This window comes from Micropterus salmoides, unplaced genomic scaffold (assembly GCF_014851395.1).
Source record: "Micropterus salmoides isolate LMB-PRFRI ecotype aquatic unplaced genomic scaffold, ASM1485139v1 Ms_hic_scaffold_9, whole genome shotgun sequence".
NCBI lineage: Eukaryota > Metazoa > Chordata > Actinopteri > Centrarchiformes > Centrarchidae > Micropterus > Micropterus salmoides.
The window spans coordinates 24,430,562-24,452,929 of record NW_024044681.1 but is presented as its reverse complement, the minus strand read 5'-3'; the positions used below and the strand labels follow the sequence as shown (position 1 = coordinate 24,452,929).

The 22,368-nt window shown below is 37.9% G+C and overlaps 1 protein-coding gene across 4 annotated transcripts in view; it reads left to right on the top strand.

The window, feature by feature from the left end:
- nrxn2a (neurexin 2a) overlaps positions 1 to 22,368 on the top strand; it is a 121,484-nt gene that overhangs the window by 96,532 nt on the left and 2,584 nt on the right. For 3 of the 4 annotated variants that reach the window (XM_038709035.1, XM_038709034.1, XM_038709037.1), the window contains 5 exons: positions 7,726 to 7,907; positions 14,446 to 14,617; positions 16,496 to 16,585; positions 17,923 to 18,251; positions 21,043 to 21,127. In XM_038709035.1, coding sequence (XP_038564963.1) covers positions 7,726 to 7,907; positions 14,446 to 14,617; positions 16,496 to 16,585; positions 17,923 to 18,251; positions 21,043 to 21,127 — 858 coding nt within the window. The remainder of the gene's footprint in view (positions 1 to 7,725; positions 7,908 to 14,445; positions 14,618 to 16,495; positions 16,586 to 17,922; positions 18,252 to 21,042; positions 21,128 to 22,368) is intronic. The other variant, XM_038709036.1, reaches the window with a different exon arrangement.

Here is a 22,368-nt window from a genome sequence, read left to right as displayed (position 1 = left end):
ACTCAAGAGAGGAAAGCATTTGCTGTAATGGATAAAAGATTAACTGAGACACAAAAGAAATGCGGGAGCTGCATTCTTTGCGAAATAACCAGTGTTGGGAGAAGTACTCTGATCCTTTACTCCAGTAAAAGTACCAATACCACATTACACAAATACTTCCTAAAAAAATCCTAAAACCCCACTTAAGTAAAAGTACACAAATATTATCAGCAAAATGTACTTAAAGTACCTGTTTTCCCGAAAAATGTTCCCTTGACTGAAAAAAAACAAAACAAGGTCACGTACTGTATGTGCTCATCACTAGTTTAATTATGAAGGTCACTGTTTTGCATGTGTTATTTTTTTCACATGGACACATGGACATGAACACTTTAAACAGCACGTTAAGTAGCACTGCCTTCAGTATGGTTGCAGATGGAAATGGGGGATGGTAAGAGACCAGCATTGTTTTGTAAACCTGGTCATATGCATCATTTGGAGGCAACAGGGTTTGAAAGCAATCTTCAAATACAGTGGAAATGAACAGTAAAGGACGAACTTGAGGTATTGCATGAAGAATACATGGACACCAGCACAGTAAGGACATTCATGGTGGTCTATTTAAAGAACTACGGACATGTTACAGAAAGTCATGCTTTTTTCAGTAGTAGAGTGTACATTAAAGGTTGCCCTGCTCTACCACTATATTGTATTGTAAATCTCTGCTTCTGTGTCAGACATCTTGATATTAAGATTTTTCCATTATTGTGAAGGAACTCAGTAATCTCATTGTTCCCTATTTTATGAAAATATATCAAAGCTACTGTACCGGGAAGATCTTTTATGTAAAATTGCACACATCTCACTAGATGAAGTCATGATGTGGGGCTGCAACAGAGAACTTCCTACTATAGGTGTAACCTCATATGGTTAATCAAATTGTTGGTATTAGGTCTTGTTACATGCTGAAAATCTTACCTTCTCTGAGTAGAAAAGCGATCAGCCAAGAAGCGAATATATTAAACTGGCTTGTAAACAGTACAGCAGAGGTGCTCCAACAACACCAACAATGTGTACCTGCTGCAAAATGACTTCTAGGAAACCACTATAGCCAATGCGAATACACTAGTGAGGTCAAATCACTTGTATTTGAGGGTAGTGAAGTCCTCAGGGTTTTCATGAAAACAATCTCTTGTAATTTGGTTTTGCCAAGGTGCAAAACAGTGACATTTGTTTCCTGTATATAAGCAACATAGAGGTGCCTGTCACTGCACAGTGTCTCGTGTATATTTCTGATCCCAAAAATTTAATTTGTTCTCATTAATATTAAGGTAGTTGTCCTTGATTTGGCGGCACCAAATCTGTGATACTTTTGTGTGATACTGTGAGTGATACTAAAGCAAGCACTCCTTCATCAGCTACTTTGTCAGAAATACAACAGAAGAACAACTGGTGTATCTGTGTGTGTAGTTTGTTTGACTGGGTTATAAACAGATACACCAGTTTATCTGATTATAACCCAGTCAGACCAACTAACTTGGTTTATTTTTATCAATGCTGATTGCGTGACAATAAAACCACCCTGCATTTTGCCATTTCAATGCTTTTAATGTGAAGCAGCAGTAGTAGGAAATGTTCTGTTTGCATAAGCAGTAAGAGTACTCCATTTAACACCATTTTAACAAACAATCTATAGCGCATGGTCTAAAGTGCATGGCGCAAGTGCATTAGGTTGTGTCCAACTCCACCTTTGGTATTGTAAAAGTGCATAATCTGGGTGCAAAGTAAGGCACAAAGGGGTTGTGTTTAGTCTTTTAATTAATCATAGGTGTGTTTTGCGCCTAACATGAATTAAACTAATCAGTGTCATTTTCTATTCCCTTTAAAAGTATATGCTGACACGCAGCAGAGAGAGAGAGAGAGACTCATGTGGACGAGCGAGAAAGAGTGAGTGTGCGAGTATGACAGAAGTGTCGACGTGATATAAACACTTTCTTTGATCATAAAGCCTAATGTTACTGTACAGTTCTGTGGTTTATCAGTGAAGTGTATGAACTACACTGCAGACTGGAGTTTCTGTTAACAGTGACAGACAGACAGATCCTCGTTATTCACTCGTTTTCACGTCTGTATCCTCACTGAGCTTCATTATTATAAACCATGATTAACTGATCATGGGTCACATCTCGATTTTCCAGGTGTTTTCTGTATTGAGTGTTGTATTGATGTATTGTATAGATATTGAGTTTTTTCTTTAACAATTTACTTAAATGATTAGAGAGGCCGCTGTCAGTGCATCCTGACCAATTTTTTTCGGAGTATCGGGAGATTTAAAGGCAATTTGAATTCAGCGCAGGGATGGCGAACTCCGCCACTAACAATAAATTCCACTATGTATTGATAAAGTAACTTTTGACTGTAAAAATGCCAACCATAAATAGCATCAAAAATTGGGTTTGATTTCATGAAAATCTTAGGATTATAACTTTAAATGCAACACATTTTCAATATACAACTTTTTTGTGCTAATACAATTACAGACCACATATGGGAATATAGAAAAACACCAACTGATTTTAACAATGACAACCTTACAAATGCTCCAGTAATAATGCTGTAAAAACTGAAAAACATCTGAAACATTGTTAAAAAGAAGGCCAAAGGAAATCTTGGCCATTGTATTCTTGTCATAAAAGGTATTCTGGTGTATTCAAGTGTCTTTGTCAGTGTCAAGTGTCTTTGTGACTTTTGCAAAAGAAGGTGGCATTAATGCAGTATTACAGTATTGCATTTGGGTCGAAACAGTTTCACTATGACCCAAAATCATCTGAAAGTCGAGTGGCAGAAAATCTTAACATTATTAGAGAAGAAGGGGGTCGTTGGAGGCACTCTGTGCTGCAGACATTCAATTTGAGAACTGACAGTCTGGATACATCTTGCTGATGGGAGCAGAAACAGCAACCATCAACCATAATATAGCTGAATTCTGCATATGCATTTATGTAAGATTTGCAGAATTTTTAGTGTATCTTTTTAATTGATGAAATTCAGTCGATTTGATTCTCAAAGTCTGGGTTTGCTGTGCTGAGTATATGATGCCACTTTCTAACTTGAACACCACATTTTAACTTGAAACCCCTAAGTCCTCTCCGTCAGGCTTTATACTGCACTATTCATTTTCATCATTTCACTGAGCTGTATTTAATAGACCATGCAAGGAGTGTGCCTCAGATGCCATAAGTCAGACGACAAATTCAGACGTAATATCTCTCCATAACTCTCCATTTCTGCAAAACTGCTCATAGTTTAGAGATCTATATGAGTTTATATTCTTAATCAATCAGCTTAGTTTTTCCAGTAAAGTGCCTTTATTTTCCTATACAAGTGTTTCTATGCATACAGCATGCAGCATACTGTACTGCACTATTGTCATTTTGCCCTACTGGGGGCTGGCAGGCCAATCAGAAATGTTTATTGGCTGTGAAAAGCCTCATCCATATACAACCAGAGGTGCACTCAAGTATAAATATACATATATTCTGCCAGTGGGATTCACAATCACAAAAAGAATATAATTGGATAGGATTAAAGGATATAACAGTATGAGTAATTTCCTGTTTGGTCCACTGGTTTGTGTTTATAATGTTACAACTGATACTTGTTTCCAGTTTTTGTTTCATGATCATTTTTCAGCCTCTTAAAAGTCATGATTAGTAACATTATGAGAGCTAATACACACTCACTCAGGCCATAGGAATTCTCCACAACAGCACATTTAAACCTTTTCACATCTGAAGTGTTAAGTGTCTCAATGTATTTTGCAACTCCTTCTCTCATCTCTTGCATATTCAGCTATCTGAGAGCACGAATGCAAAGGACAGGAAGTTTGAGTGGGTAGCATGCATCTTGGCACAACAAACGATCCATAATGTTACATTTATTGTGTAGAGATCCATTCAGACACGACGGCCAATCGTGGTTGCTTTATAGAAATTTTGGAGCTTCATTGACACCATTATGATGTATCTATGATATCCATCTGATTCTGCTTTGTAATGGTCAAACCAACAAAAGGGCTTTAATAAGCTTACAGTTGTACGGTGCTATCACACCATCTATATAATATCCATGAATAACACGGTAGGCGCCAGGAGTGTTACAATGCCTGTTTGCACTATCATTAATCATCAAGGTTCCCAGCTAATAATGATGTGATATACAGCACACATTTTGCAGTTGAGAATCTCCAAGGGAGCCCTATCATTTGAGCGCAGATGCATTGCATGGCCATGAGAGAAGAGCAGAGCGTTCCCGTGAGATAGTCGGCAGAGAGAAAGGAGAGCTGCTTCAAGGGCGAGGACTGGGATGTTTATAGTAATAATCTTAACAAGACTGATTTACTGCCTGCTTTTTTGATGCACAGAGAGAAAGTAAGAGGTAGGAGGAGACAGAACAGGGAGGCAGAAAGGTGTAATGGAAAGCTTTAAGGTTATGACTAATGCAGGAGTTACTGCTGTCCATAGACAAATGCTTCCATGTTTTCCTGCCGGTGCATTAGTAGTCCGTATTTCATGATGCACATTACCCTTTACACACCCTTTGACTTTCTCTTTGTCTGCTCATGTTCCCACAGCACTACACAAAACAGTACAGTTCCCATAATCATTAGCTTTGTAGTGAGGTGTTTCCTTGACATGAGACAACATTTTTCTTTACATTGGAATCACATACAATGTCATATCGCAGTTTATCGCAATTTAATGGATATGATGTTATATTATCAGTATACAGTATTTTAATCCTCAAACAACCAACTCTGTAATATAACAACCGTCTTGATGACATAAGCGCTCGCAAGTCATTTACATGGGAATCTTTGCCATCTCTACCGTCCATCCCATGTGATGTGAACGCATAAAATGTGTTTTACATTTGAGACAAGTGTCTGACATTTCACATGTGCAAAATCTGAAAATGTGTCTGTAAATGTGTCTGTGTGATATTTTTCATATGTGCATCAGTTTGCATGCGTTTTTGTAAGCTGTTCCTCATTAGTTTATTTACGAGCAAAATAATCCAGTTTTTCTAATAGTGACATTTTTACTCACTACATTGTAATGTGTGTAATGATCTGGCAAGACCAGTTTTTAGGCATCCAAAATTGGGTACAAAAAGGTTCACGAGGTTTGAGTCTCCAGAGTATCCTTTTAAATTGGTGTTCGAGGCTATATTGTCCAGTGAAATTTGAAATGAGACCTGATGTGAAATTGGGTCTTACAATGTGGTGATTGGCTGCATCATGGCTTGCCTGCTTGTCTGCTTGGTTTCACAAGAACAAACAAAGCTAGAAATAATGAAGGGTTGTATAATGAAATGCAGTACAGCATATGCCATCTGTGTGAAGCTTAATGTTTGATTTCTGTAAAGATTTTTAGTGGTGTAGTGCTGTTTTGGTCCTTACAACATGTATTATCAACAAAATCAGTAGTATTTGAAGCATTGCTGTTTTATTAGAATGTATTAGATTGTACATGGGTTCTTGCTGTCATGTCTATCCTCTGTATCATGTTTAAGATGCGGAAGTACAACAGTAGTAAGTAGCCTAAGTTATTCAAATAAATCCAAAAATCAAAGAGGTCCGTACTCTCTCAAACAGAAATAGATTTGTTGCGCAGAAATGACGGCAGACTAAGAGGCCAGACGCAGATAACATTCACTGAAAGGAAGAAACCAATAAAACCTTGAAACTCCTTGATGTAACTAATGTCATCGACTCACTTTCTAGTGCAAATCCCAGACATTAATTAAGATCACCTCAGTAAGAAATAATTTGGTTTGAAACAAGCACCGTCAAAGAACCTATCCTTTTAATTAAATCATTAAAGTCAATACAGGGTGTTTTCAAGTCTTTGGAGTAAGTGTTTAATGTTAAGAAAGCATCCAACCAGCAGTTAGTTCCTGTCTATAAGAAACATCTGAGGTGAGTTCCCGTTACAGTGAGCAGAAGACTACTCAAGTCTCCGTGCACGGTTTAAAGTGAGGCTACAATTTTATCTCAAGTGTTTCGCTGTGCTTCACTTAAGAGGTTCGGATATGGAAAAATGGCAGTTGAAAAAACAGAACTTAGGTTTCCGCTGTTGAAACAAGCACAGATAAGCATGTATTTGTGGTGTACTATCAAAGGTAATGGCATACCCTGTATCATAATGACTATGTATCTTGTTTTCAATGTTTTCATCTGTGGACAGCAGTTTCTCTCTCCATTTGCAGTGAGCACCTGCAATCCTAACTCTTCTAAAAGAAGAAAGCTAATTTAGATTTGATTCAACTTGAGTATGAGTATATAAAATGGATTATAGCTCAGATTTTTTCTGCTCTCACACAAATGAAATAATTGCAGATTTATATTTAATCAACAACCTGAAGGTGTCTGGGAGGTTAGAAATAAATCATATCATGAGGAGCTTTCTGATTTACAAGCTGATCTGCAAATGGATTTTTGCACAAGCCTGGATGGATTTTCTTAGGTATCTCAGTAATTCCAGCAAGACTCGTAAATGATGAATTAATATCTATGTATGCATCATTCATCTCAAAGAGGCAGGAGTATTTTTGAGTGCAGATGAATAACTTGATGATAAAAGTTTAAGCAGACACTACTGCTTTGCCATGCACATGCACCAGGTGGATGAATTTTCACCTTTCAGGTTTAAAGCTATGCTTTTTTAAACCATCCCTTCTCATTAATCACTTACTTTTTCATATTTTATATTAAAATGAATTGGACAGTAAAAACTAACATTAGTATGTGTCCATATATCTGGATATATGGATAAATCAGAAGGTCTGTAAAAATGCAAAACATATTGATCTAAAAAATCGCAAATGGAATACCTAGACAAGCATCGGTATGTATAGGTAACGAAGGTACAGGGTCAAACATGTAAACAAGTCTGGGAAACCTCATAAAATATAGAGCTCATTCAAAATGGCTTGATAAGTGCTGTAATTACTGTAGATGATCATTGACTTGCCGTCAGTAAGTCAGATGAAGAGACCAAGCGAATGATGATTACACTAAATGATACATTTTTCATGTTAGGAAAAAACTCAAGTGCCTTGTCTTGATTGTGGAGGACATGTGACCCTCAAAGAGGCATACATTATATGCCCATGGACCAGACAAGAAAAGCATTGGTAATGGAAAATGTGAAATCCTGTGAAAAAAATAAAACACAATACCACACATATGCAAAGCTATGTGTCCTATCCTGGAGGATGTGCTGTTCTGCTAAATTCTTTAAATTTATTGCATGCCATCATTTTCGGATGTCCAGAGTGTTGGAACGAGCCTCAGTATTTCCAGCGAGAGCCATGTGGAATTGTGAAAATAAAAGATGCGACTGTGCAACTGTTGCCATTAGTTTACATCTGTGAATGTAAAGCTTCATCATGCTTTGTAAATTAGGCTGCTTAGCTGTGACTTATGAGTAAAGCTGACCTCTATCATAAATCTTTCCCCCTTCCTTCTTGGTTAGAGCTTCTGCATTATGTTGAAAAATGAAAGATAGTGTGTGTGCAGAGCAGTGGGGAGGGGGCAGGGGGCTGGCTGTGGGTTGGTGAGAGGAGGAATCGAAATCTTATCTTCATGCTGTGGGGATGGTACTTTAAATACTAAAAGTTACTCTTCAGTGTCTCTGACTAATGTCTGTCTCCTGCTGTTTCTCTTTCTGTCTCTGTTCCCAGCTGGGACCACATATATCTTTGGGAAAGGGGGGGCTCTCATCACATTCACCTGGGCCCCCAATGAGCGGCCGAGCACCCGAGCCGACCGGTTAGCCGTGGGCTTCAGCACTCAGCAGAAGGATGCCATCTTGGTGCGAGTGGAGAGCACCCATGGACTCGGAGACTATCTCCAGCTGCACATAGTAAGGATGGGAAGCAGAGTTTTAACGTAAATGTCACAATGAAATAAAGCGCCATAAGATTGATGGGGTGTCACACCGCTGTGGCAGATATAAGATAACATTTAAAGGAGTTTAAACATCAAATGTTTATACATCTAAGACAATCCTATGAATATTTGTGCACATTCCTTCTCTACACAGAGAGATTGTCCGATATGTTTTGCCATATATTTTAGTTTCTTTCAGATTTATCAACAAGATAATGGACTCATACCAACTGCATCCCACGTCCGCAAGCTAAAAATCATGCTTTGAGTATTTGAGAGCAAACGTCGTTCTCTGTAGAATAAGGCACAAATTACTCTTAATAGCACTTAAAGTCCTTTGCTATTTAGTGCATTTTTCTGTAAATATGAACCTAAAGAAGATTTATATTTGTGATTATAAATGCAGTGTCATAAAAAAAAACACAAAACCCTTAGATCTCATAAAAATCAGGACATTGGGAAGTGGGCAGCTAACTGGAACAGTCGAAATTAGTCCACTATGTCTGCAAACACAAGATAACAAACTTTTAGATTATTTTCCAACATTATCTACATGATGCCTCAGGAAACTGCAACATTAATGAATAATATTTTTCAGTGTTTGGAAGCAAGCATCTGGTGACAAACATTCCAACTCTGTATTTAAGTTGGTGGAGAAAAGAGCATTTCCAGCAGCAATCATGTAAATGTTACATCCCTGAAAAGAGGCAGAAAAGAACATTTTGTACAAATTGTTTAATCCAAACTGAGAAAAAAATACCACCTCTCATATGTCATGAATCTCATATTAGCACCAAAAGGCTTGCTGGTACAGTACCAACTCTATAATCTTGATTAAAGGAAAAATGAATATAGATAAACCTCTTATGGTCTATTTTTAAATTTAAGTTGTGTTTTTGTAATGTGACCATTATTCTAACTTGGCACAAAAACTTCATGCAGTTTGTCATAGCTTGTATGATTCACTCATTAATGGCATCAGAATATTGAGATAAAGAAGGAACAAATAAATTACAACCACAAGAAGGAGATACAATAGAGCACAAGTCAGTAGACTAAGAGATGTCTACTGGTGATAAACACATGTGTCTGATGGTGGAACCAGGTGACGCCTCAGCAGCTGCCAGCAACTGTGCCGTTTTCTGCAGGGAAATCAGCCTTCTTAGCATGTAACCACAGGACAGATGTGCCATGATGAAGACCTGAGGGGAGATCTGTCAAATGTCAGCGAGTGGTGTAATAATTAAAATCACACCTGCACATTTTTTCACATTCTTCATCGTTGATTCTTCTGATTTCATCAGGCCCAATCTAGATTTTTCTTCATATAATATTCATAAATTATTGCTAAATACTGAGTGCATTTAAGGTTTATATATATATATATATACACAAAATTTAAAAGAAAAAAATAAACCATCTCCCTACAGTATTTTCCACAGCTCATTGCCAGTTGCTGTTCTTGATGTGATTCCGATTGTTATGCAGATGTGCGTAGACATGAGGTCAAATGAATCAAAGGTGAAATCCCACTCATTCCAGTTATCATTTAAAGTGTCTTCCAGTCCAGTACTGTCCATACTGTAATTTTAACTAATATTTGGTCCATTACATTCACTATTTCAAGCCGTTTTATTATTGTGGCCTTCAAACGAGGGAAGCTATGGTTGTTTAATAATATGGACAGTGCTATCTCAAAAGGGTATAAAAACTAAAAGCTCAAACATACATGTTTTGTAACACATTTAACTAAAATGTTGCCTGTTTTAAGGGTTTGATTGCTGTAATTATCAGTTACTGGTCATGTTTGGTACAAAAAGTTTTTTAAACTGTCTCATTTAAATTGTATTTCCAGTTTTAAAGGTGTGAAACTGACCTAGCCAGCCTTAAACTGTTGCTAGTAAATGCAAAGACTGTTGCCTGCGTGCAAAGCCAGCTAAAAAGATTTCTTTTTTCCATCTGCCAAGTCCTTGCACCCTGACAGATTGCTTACTTTGACACCCTATTACTGCTCAGCAGAGGGGAATACAAAAGAGTTCAGAGGCTGTTGAGGTTGTCTTTTTTTGGTTTCTCCAACTAAGCTTCATAATATCACACCTTCCTTTTCTGCAGAGACCTTGAAGTTGTCATTTCTTTCAAATTTATTTATGTGTATTATTAATTCCACATGTTGTGACAGTCTTTTACCTTCCTCTGCTTGCCCATTGCAGAAGCGGAAGAAAACTAGGTGAAGAGAGAAGCAGTACATTGGTCAAAATAACACTAGCCACAAGGGAGAGTTGAAAATAGTAAAAGAAACAAATGATATATGAGTTTTATGTGCTATAGGGATTTGGGGTTTTGAGAATTCACTACTTATCTCCCTTGGAGTTTTTTCTTCAAAACTACAAAATGATAAATATTTACAGTGAAACGGTATAAATAATGCAATGAAGGGGTCAAAACTTAAACAGTATCTTACGTTTTTGTTAACCTGGACCCTATTTTCCCGTATTTTTGTGTCTAAGTGACTAATGTGGACAACATTTTTTAAATTGGTCCTGCATTGAGCAAAACAGGGCTTTAATATAATCCCTGTGGATATGTGCACTGTCAAATCCTTTCAGAAACAGACCTTTTTAAAGAGAAAGATCCTTTTTAGTTTAACCAGAAACAGTCACTATATCACCCTGTTGAAAGCAACCACTTCATTGACAAAAACATTAAAATACCTCTCTTAGTTTCTTTCTGTAATTGCATGACTTGGAGTTTTAACCTATTAAAACACAAAAGTCACACAATAACACAAACCAACAAAAGTCTTCTATGAAGTAAAATGTTTTTGTCAATGGAATCTGGTGGCTTTGAACAAACATAGTGAGTGCCATATCCTTTCCATAATGTTGTCAGACACAATCACAACCTGAACCTGAGTGGCAAAAACAAGCACTTCAGTGCAGAGGTTTTCAAAGTCTGAGACTGTGGGCCTCCCCTTCCATTCGCTGAGCCTCCCCTGAAACAGTTTGGAGCCTCCCCTGGGGACGCCCGTCTCCCACTTTGAAATCCTCTACTTTAGTGGATATACTTTGACAGGGCACCATTGGCCACAAGGATTATGTTGCAGCCCTGTTGCGCTGCTGCCGACTACAATGTGCTTGCTCAATACTGTACCAGTTTCAAAAAATGTTGTCCCCATTAGTCATTTAGACAAAAACACATGGGAAAATAGGTTCCAGGTTGAAAAATACAGAAGTTACCCTTTAAAAATTACCTTAGAGGTCATAATAAATGTGAGTGCCTTGTATGAACAGAGCACTTTTGTTGTGTTTTTAAATACTCTTGGTTAACAAATATGACTATTAAAGCAATGAAGATGAAACGTGACATTAGTCTACCACTAGGTTTCCACCCAGTGATAAAAAATCTTTTACAACTTAGCATCTGATGTAGCATCTGATTGTCAGTTCTTAAAATGCTTCATTAGCACAGTGCTTCTGAATCACAGAGGACTCCATACACAACAAAATAAACATTACTTACTTGTACTGAAGATTGCTACATTAAAATGGTCACTTGGTTAACTGAAAGTGTAATTTTGAGGATGGTAAATACACAAGCTTCAAAGACCAATTACTCTGTACAAAAGAATATATATTATATTTTATATATATTTTCTTAATAAATATTCTGACTCCTTCACACAAAACACACTAATGTTTATATGTTAGGAGGACACCTGCCTTTTATGTGCTCCACACGCGTGTTCAGATTCTTCATTTCAAATTTATGATCAATAGTTTAGGTACAAATTTGATGCTGAGTTTTTCTCCCAGCTGAAATCAAAGTTGTAAACACTGACACCCACTTTGACACGAGGGGGAGGCAGGACCTTTGCGTAACATGCAGTGCTCTAAGCAACTTGCTAGTGAGTGCCCAGCTCACCAATTGGCAGCTTGTGAGATATGCCTGTGTGCAAGAAAAAGTCACAGTATGCCAAAGAGTACAATGTAATGCATGCTGGTGAGTACCGGCCCACTTCAAGCACTGAATACAGAGAAAGACAGTTGGCTGGTAAGAAAATGAGACAGACAGACGTGCTTGTCTTCTTAAAAGAATTATGATCTCTCCACTCTCTGCTCTGTGTTTAAAAATGGCAGTGGTGTCTCATCATATCAAAGATAAATCCTTATAATATGATGTCCTTATGCTAATCAATCATTCTCCTCTAATATGCCTCTAATATGCATTAGAGGAGGCTGCAGCAGAGATGAGAATAGAGATCCTGCACTGAAAGCTCTGGTGGGAACAAGCCATACATTCTCCATCAGAGCTGATTTCAAAACAGCTAGCTGGGAAACTGTGTGGCATTTCATGAGCATATGCCCGACCAGCTTTATATGCAAACACATGAACATGAAGTGGCCTCTTACAAAGACGCATTTGTTTATTAAAACTGGGGTGCAGTGATATTGCTTTTGCAGCTGTCAAAAGGTGCAGTTGGGCTGTTTTGTAATCGTGCTCTTAAGAGTGAGGTAGCAAAATCCTTTAAGGCTCCTGGCAGACTGCTCTGGCCCTGGAGATGTTAATTGTGGACATGGGCTGAATTTAACCTGAGGCCACACTACCCTGTAGTTGCCTAATGAATACTCATCGGTTTGCTTCTTGGGAAGAGTGGTTAAACCATGAATAGCTCTGCATGTACAAAAAATAAGTGAACAAGGAACATAAGTGATATTTGTTACAGACACTTATTTTACAGCAAGGTCTAACACCATGCTGATTCCAGTAACATTGACTTTAATTAACTCACAGTTTCATAGTTCAACTCTGAATGGGTGAAAGGGTTTCATCTTCTTTTTGACTTGTGTGAATTTGATTATCCAGCTGAGGTTCATTTGTCATAAATCAGCCACAAATAGTTGCCTCCTCTTGGGTTTATGACAACTTTCAAGTGATTACAGAATTCAGAAAGATAAGAATCTAAAGAGCCATAGACCTGCTGCTGACCTTTAATATAGTCACTCTGTTTGGAGATAGAGCTCCTTTAGATAACGTAAGTTGAAAGTTGATTTCTCAAGCTTAAAATTATATTATTAATGAGATGTTCAAGGACTCTGAGGACTACTGTACTTAACACCAACTGTGTAATAGCGTGAATAATTATTTCAAATTCAAAAGGTTTCTAGAAGGATTTTACATATGATTAGGGGGTGAGAGCAAAGCTCTGAGACTTAGTTTTACATCATACAATACCAGCCACCATCAAGGCAAGAAAATAAGGATTTCTGTTTGAATATTATACATTCATATTTGAATTTCTGGTGTTTCCGTGAGTAATGCAATATTGGAAGTATGACAGGAAGGGAACAATCAGTTATATTAAATCGCCTGTGTCAAGGAATGAGCTGTGGATATCAGTGCTGACAATAAAGCAACGCAAGAACCACTGTGGAAGATATTTACATTACGTCTATAGGTCCAGTAAATATTGTCCACATTGTGTGCCACCCAGGACCAGCAGTCTGCAGGATTTCATTTCAATAAAACACTACACCGGCCAATTTCACAGTTTACTTCCTCTTACTGGTTGAAGGTGTGATGTAGTGCAACCAGCTGCTAGAGAGGAGGTTGTTTGGATAAACACTTGCACACTCTTGGTCCTTGATAGTACACAGCTTAGAGACAAATGATATAGGGGAAGCTACACAGCCTGAAAATCCCTTAGTATTAATATTATGTAATGGTAATGAGGTTTTACCTATGTGCACAGCATGCTATCGTACATGTGAAACATACTGTACAACAGGCACTTGTGCATAATCACTTGACTGCCTGTTGAATGAGTACTAAGAAATTACATCGTATTTTTGCAACCTTTTCTGCTACGCCTAACCTTCGCGTAAAAAATATGTTTTATGTGTCTTAGTGGAATGACGGATGCCTTCCCACATTGTAGGATTGTTTTTATGTTATTTGTATTTTCATCATAGTTACAAAGGTTATTGCAATCTAACAGTCTGTTGATCGTCATCAGAGTTAAAGGGCACTGTTCGTGTACTCCTGCAGATTTGTGTGCAGTTTCTCACAATGTCTTCTATAACCACATTAGCGCTTTGACCTTGTATTGCACTTAGAAAGATTGCAAGGCAACAAATGTACAAAGGCCAGACACAGAGACCACACAGTTTGTTTTCAGTGTTTCATTTTAGTAGCACCCAAAGGCTGGCTTGAGAAGCACCTTTGATCTTTGAGGAAGGTTGGCAGTAGCAGGGAGAGGCTGACAGGGAGGGAAGTTGGTCAACCAAAAGAGAAGCAGCAGGATTCTGTCAGGAGTGATCCACATCAGGAAACCTGAGCTGTCTGCTGGAGGGAGAATGGTGCAAACCCTAAAGAAAGAACTAAACATACTGTCTGTGTCTCAAAAGATATGCTTTTACTGCTTAAATAAGGTCTCTGGCTCAACAACCCTGAAGAAGAAGTAGTTTTGTCATCCATTTAATGTGTCACATTCATTCTTTGTTTTTCACCTGCAGGATCAAGGAAAAATTGGTGTCATCTTCAATGTGGGGACGGATGACATCACCATCGATGAGCCAGCTGTCATAGTAAATGACGGCAAGTACCATGTTGTACGCTTCACACGCAGCGGTGGCAATGCCACTCTCCAGGTGGACAACCATCCAGTCATTGAGCGTTATCCGCCAGGTAAGACTGATGGGACAAACTATGGGGTTATATGATACATAGAGAGATGGCATGGAACATTTGGATCAGCGAGAGAGGATTGCATGTCTTGTATCACAGAGTTGTGAATTACACAGTTGCAAAAAACTGATTGGCTATTTGCCCAGTGGCTTATTTTAATTCAGCTTTCTCTGAAATTGATTAATTTGCCTCAGCCTGCTTTGCTGAGCATATCTAGCAATGAAGGAATTTTCATCAGCCATTTATTGAGACACAGATTTTCACAAAACTGTTTACACACATACTTAATATACACATAGACCAAAGAAAAACATACATAATGTGATCACGACTGCCTGTGCTTTAACCTGTTCTGTACCAACCAACCAATATACCTTACTTAAAACAGGTACACCAGCTGGCGTAGCAGGAAGAAACCAAGTCCCCTCTCTGCTTCCAGCTCGAGCATACACACAGTTACATAAATTTAAATTGTGTAATGGTGTTGGCCGTGTGTATTATGTGTACACTCTATGGCAGATCCCAGTCAGTAGTCTGTGGTTTTTGAAACATTTCTAATGTTAAGCCACTAAAGTGCATTGCAGCAGTCATAACATCGAACAACATGAAATGAGGCATAATATACGATGTGCACTTATTTTAACACCTGCTGTATATTAAAGATTACAGTAAAAACACAGTCTAGGTAAGCTTCATGCTCTGTCATGTTTTGTGCCTCCTTTTCCATGTTCTGCTGTAATCCTAATCCTTTTTTATCCATTCAATACTATCCCATGTCTGACATGGCTGACTTTAAACTGTTATTTAGTTCTTTAGTCATTTCTATCTATTTAGTTACATAATATGTGGGTTAAATATGTTTTCAGATAACATAATCTTAATAAATAATTGTCAACAAGAATGTACCACCATGAAACCATGTGGCTGATGACTGATAGAAACTCTTCAGTGCTAGATCGGTACAAGACTGAATGAAAAGTACTAATATAAACTGGGCTCTCCTATTGTCCAGAAACTGGCACCTCATACAGTATATTTCCTGTAGTAGTTTTCAGTTGATTAATTGCTCTTCTGTGTTTGCATGTGTTAAATAAAGAGCTGCAGTCCTGCCTCACAGCTCTTGTCCTATTAGCCCTGATTCCACAATGCAGTTTTGCAACAAAAAAAAAAGTTTTTTGTGTTTATTTTTTCTTCCCAAAAACTGAGGTATTGGTGTTATAGCTAAATGTTTATCCACTAATGGGTGACTTTTTTGTATGAAGACATAACAGCTGCAGCTCCCATGAGATTTTGATACAGACATGCTGTCTCTCCTATCTCATGGGAGCTGCAGTAAAAACACATTGTATATCATGCAACATATTATAAAAATACATTGTGGAACAGAAGTGGGGTGAGACTTTCAATAATGAATCCAGTCATATTCAAATGCTAATATCTGTTTCTGCTGTAACAGAATGTGTATCACTCTCTAAATGCATTAACTGTTTTCCTGATTGTCTTTGTTGAAGTGGTTTTAATGCTTTTCTTATGTTTAACTGAATTAACCTCTTTTTTTTAATACAGTACATAAAATGATTTGACATTTTACTGTAATTGGTATTTACTGAAGATTATGCCTTGCTTTAAAAATTAGCTAAATAACACTAACTAGCGTAGCATACTATAAATAGCCTAAACAGTACTCTAATTAGCATCAACACTGTTACTCGTAATAACTAGATAACACTAAGTAAAGCACAAGTTTCTTTTAACTCACAGCTGGGTTAAAATTGATAACTTGTTAAACCTGTTAGCCATTATAACTCTGTTTCTAACCATGTGATCTTTCAGCTTGCAGACTTTAACCTTTAATCTGTCTCTCCAAATTCTTTGAAGGACACTATGATAATGAACGACTGGCTATTGCTAGACAAAGAATCCCATACAGACTTGGTCGGGTAGTTGACGAGTGGCTACTCGATAAAGGTAAAAATTAATTGATTAATTAATTAATCCTTGAAATAACTAGTAAATAACCTTTCCCCATGAGGGGTGCAGTGCCAGAAGACAAGGGTGACAAGGATCAAGTTACCCAGATGTATACCTCCATTTCAATTGGAATTCCTATTGGCTATGAATTTTGATGACCACAATAGAGCGTCAAGTGGAATTCAAAATAAGTGTCAAAGCAATGAGGCATAGCATACTTGCCATTAATTCTTTGTCATCCTTAAACCTTGTGGAAAATCTGCACCTTAACAACGATTTTAAATAAATTAAATAAAAACACATAACCCTTGTCTAACCCTCTATCGTCCCTCTTAACCACTGTGTGTAATTAGATACTGTGTGTAATTACTCTACGTAAAAGTAATTAAAATGCTGTGTAACATTTACATTAACACCAGTGAAAGTAACATGTGACATACGTTGACATGGTCTCGTTCCTCCTAAACTGAAAATTGTAAAATATAACTGCTGGTTGTGATCACACCAAATCAACTTCCCTTTCTTGTTCCCTGCAACCTTGTGTTGCTTTACCTTGTGTATCATGTCAGATTCACAAGCTGAAGTATTTTTGCTGCGACAAAACAGCCCAGACGGGCTGTTGGAGTAGATCGCTCTTTGCAGCCATTAACTTTGCTAATAAGTATTCTCCGGAGATGGGCCCATTACTGCAGTCCTCCTCCTCTGATGTAACGCTGCTTATCAGTGAAGCTGCTGACAATGGTGCTGTTAGATATCGTTGCCCCTTTCAGGAGGTGAAACGGCTGGACTAAAGGGAACTCAGAGCAGAGCATGTTTCAGTGGCCTATTGGTGTTTAGCTTTTATTGTCATTTTGCTTACACAGTCTGAAGTGTAGTAAGACTGCCATGTTAATAATCCTCCTATCTCTGACAAAAAAAAGCCATAAGATACGCATTTTTGCACCATCTGTTCTGAACTTAAGAGATAAATATATATCCTGGAAAAACATCTGTCATTGTTTCCCTACAGAGAGTGAAAATTCAAAATGACTATCTCTGTCCAATCAAAACACTTAAATAGGAACCTAAATATAGGCTTTAAGTTTCCTCTGATGGTTGTAACCTGCATGTGCCAAGTCTAAATTATAAACTTGTTGCCTAATAACCTTCCCTTTAACATCTAAATCAATTCAGTTTTAATTAAATTAGTAACTATTAATGTTATAATCACTAAAGCCCACCTGGTTCAAGTGATGTTCCTGTGCAAGCTCTCCCATATGACTTTTCTTTGTCTGCTCTACCATTCTCTTCCTTTTTCCACCTCTTTCTTTCTTAATGTCTCTGTCTAACTTTAGGGAGACAGTTGACCATCTTTAACAGCCAGGCAGCCATTAAAATTGGCGGTCACGACAAGGGTCGGCCCTTCCAGGGTCAGATTTCAGGGCTCTACTACAATGGTCTCCAGGTCCTCAAACTGGCAGCAGAAAACGATCCCAGCGTACAGGCGGAGGGGAACCTGCGTCTGGTCGGTGACTCTCTCTCCGTGTTGACCACCGACACGACCTCCGCCACCCCTCTGGCTGTGTCTGACATGTCTACCACAATCATGGAAACCACCACAACTATGGCTACCACCACCACCCGCAGGCCTCGGTCACCCAGCTTGAGGGAGAGCATCTCAAAGGTCAGGAATATAAAGGAATACTTCAAGAGAACTGGATGCTAATTTATTTACCGTTTTTTAAAATACTTTTTGTTGTTACACATTTCTTTAAATTTACAGGTTTTTTTCTTTAAGTATTGAAAATGTCTGTAATACAAGCTTTATTTGTATAGCACTTTTCAGGTAACAAAGTGCTTTACAGCAATCAACGCAAAACGGTCGAACAGAAATCAATATCACACAGAGAATATAAGTCAATATACAATTAAGGGTAAAATAAATTTAGCATTACATTTATAATCAGTAATTAAAACATAAACATGTCAATAGTGGAACATTTTTAAAGTTATAGTAATTATGAGTTTAAATAAGTGATAGTTCTAGGAAGTAGAACTTTTTCCGTACAAAACACCTATCCCCTTACATTATGTGTAAGTAGTGCTACGATTAAAATTTTTAATCGGGATTAATCACATGATTATTTGCGAATAATCGCAGGCAAAATAATAATGAATTCTAAAGTTGTGTATTGTGCACTTTTAATTTAAATATAGTGCTATATACACAAAAGTGCAATAACGTGCTTTGCAAACACTTTAAACAAATAAGGTGAATTTTACCAGCAGTATTCCCTTTAAACAGTAGCAATACAATATTTATTGTAAATTTCAACCTAAACATTAATGTAATCAAATCAAATATTAAACCAAAGTTATTACCTTTTGTCTAGTTTGTTGGGGCAGCTGTGACTCAGGAGGTAGAGCGGGTTGGCCATTAATCGGAAGGTCAGCAGTTCAATCCCTGACTCCCCCTGGTTGCGTGTCGAAGTGTCCTTGGGCAAGATACTGAACCCCGATTTGCCCCTGGCGGCTGTTCTGCCAGTGTATGAATGAGTGTGAATGTTAGTTTCCATTTGAGCACTTAGGCTCAGTGTATGAATGTGTGTGACTGGTGAATGCAGATGTTGTGTAAAAGCGCTTTGAGTGGTCGAAAAGACTAGAAAGGCGCTATACAAGTACGGAGCATTTACATTTAAAACAAGAGTCCAGAGCCACGGTCATAATATCATACAACATCGATTCTGAGCAACAGGTTAATATATATAACATTTTACTTTTATCAGGGAGCAGCATAAACAGTCTATGTTCAGTTGCAAGTATCCCTGTTAGAGTGAGGTGAAGTGCTCGCCTCACGCACCCACCCTACCCTCACGCACACACCCTACCCTCACGCACACACCCTACCGCTGCCGAAGTTGAATTGTCTTTAACTTTATGTACGCGTTATGTGCCCAGCCCAATGTGTAAGTTATTCACCTTTTATTTATCAATTCACTAGTCATTCTCCTCAAAGGTACAAAATTGTGATTTCTTTATATGTACATTACCTAAATATTTTTAACCTCAGAACTGACCAAAGCTTAGAGCTAAAAGTAGTATAAGTTTCTTCCTGTACAGATATAAAATAACCCATGTGGATCCTCCAGTATTTTTCTATCCCAATGACACTTTTTACATTCTATTCATAGCTGGAGTTTTTCCATTCATGTTGTGTTATTATGAAGTTTAGCATCCTACTGTGTAACACAATCAGTAACCAAGGACAATCAGATAATACATCTGATTCCTCGGGTCCTCTCTACACTTGCATTGGCCATGGCACTGAACAAGTCCTTGATTAAAATTAAAACTTAGACTCGGAGGAAGATAAATTGTGTATTGTGCAGGGGGTTGAATTGAATATGAACACAAGTTATTCTGTGAGTTTCTATTGATGATCAGGCAGAACTTGCTTTTATGGTATGCAACACAAGTTTGTATGACATACTGACTGTAAATATTTGAAACAGCCTCCATCATCGCTGGAGACTCAAAGAATTCTAATAAAATCCACTCAAGATTCCCTTATGGTGTAAAATGCTACATAAACCCACAAATAACTCTGTGGGTGTCAGGTTTGGTCTCATGTATCTCGTTTTAAATTCACCACATAATTCACTTCAAGTGTGCGGAGACAATAATAACGTTCATGCTTCAATATCTTTTTGAACTGGTATAGCTATGCAAAGAAGGTGTTTTATTGAATACATTTGAAAAACAGATTTTCATACATTGAGCAGTCACAATACTGCATCCAGACTGGTGAACATTACCAACCACCATTTCAAACGAGATGATTTTAATCCAAATCCTGCAAACCTGCCAAATTGGACGGATTTCAGCAGTTGTACTTGGAGTCCTGAGATTTTAAAGAAAAATCCCTCTGTGTCATCTCTTAAAAATACAGAGTGCATTTTTCATTACAATTCTCTTGTCCACTTTCTGTAATATTGCCTTCTCTGTATTCTCAATTTTTCCAAGTAATCCATTAGCAAACCATCTATTCCCCGCTCTGCTCAAGTCCACTCTGCACCCCTGATTTAGCTTGTGAGCATTTGTTTTTGCAATAATAATGTGCAAAAAGAAATATATAAAAAGCAAATGACATAGAGTTAAATGAAAACAAAATTCAGCCCACTGAGAATTTTCTCTCCAATTTACTGCATTATGTTGTTTGTAAACACACAAACACAGTGAGCCACACGGATGAAGGATAAAAAAGCAGCTGCATATGGGCACATTTTGGATATGTGATCTTGCGAGTGTTGCTCCGAGCAAAAACACTGAAGTGGCACAGTGCTGCACACTGCAGTTTCTCCTCAAATAGGACAGTCAGCCACTCACTAAAGAAAAGAAGGCACAAATCTAGATGATGGGAGTGTGTTGACTGTGTATTTGTTCAAAACAACACGTTTTCTCCAATTTCCTTTCAGCCGCAGAACTCTGATGATATTTTGGTGGCATCAGCCGAGTGTCCAAGTGATGATGAGGACCTGGAAGAGTGTGAACCGGGAACAGGTGGGTCAGCCATGGCGATAAAAAAGATGGGTGTACAGTGCTTATCCAACTACTAGTAATGTTACTTTTACCCAAGATTGTAGATAACGCGAACTGACTTCAGGCAGCCATCATTATTTTCAATTTTTCAAGTGTCCCTTTCCAGCTTCATGTTTCTGCAGCTATCTTACACTCATCTATTCAAGCGCCCTGTTAAACAGCTGCCCTCATTTGGATAGTTGTTCCAGACTCAACTAGCATCAATTCATCCTGTATATTAGATTTTAAGTCGTGTATGTAAGTCACTAAATTGCACGGAAGAAAGTCTTCATGAAGTGTACTGTAGCTCATTAAGAGTGCAGGACAGCAGACGGTAGATGAGGTTTGAGAGAGAAACAAGCTGTGGAACTTAAGAAGGAGTCTGCCCTTATTATGGCTGTCTCAGTTATTAATATGACCTTATCAGAATTGTTTGTTGTTGACTGGCCGTGCAAAGTGTGACTCAAATAATGATAAAAGGCCAACCTCAACCAGACCTCAGAGTCAGACCAAAGTGAAATGTCAGTGCATGATGTGATAGCTCATACAGTATGAAGAGGAGAAGATAACATATATACAATATTGGGAGTTTATTTGGTGAGGAATATATATAAAAATAGTGATTAAAGATATACAGGACACACTGGCCACGATATTTCACGTGTGATTCCTACATAAAATAACCTGTCTGTGATTTCTCTTGTAACCCCTTTAACCCCTGCCTACAGATGTGCATACAGCCGCATGGCAATTGAATTCACTGTTCTTTTGTTTGTTTATGTGCTCTGTTTGTTATATGCTCTTCGTTCAGCTGCCGCCTTTCACGGGTCATCTTGTATGTTTGTGTCTACATGTGAGCTCTTTAATGTTCTTGCTGTATTGTATTATATTTCCATTTCCATATTAAACATCCTTCAGCTGCACATCTACACATTGACTCCATGTAAGAATCAAGCACCGCATGACATCGTTCAAGAACAATGTCATGGTGCTTTACATTTGTTTTTCTCTTCATGGGCCAAATCTTGACATCGTATTTTAGAAGACGGTAACATGTGTGATCACTGTAAATAATATCACTGTGATAAGCCAGCTAATATTACATTAGTAATTCCTCTGTAATATTCTACATAATGAGCAGACTGCGCCTCTGTTTTAATGAGCGCAACTTTTCAGTCAGAATTTAAATTTAAATGTTCTAATTTAGGATCCCCTACCTTTTC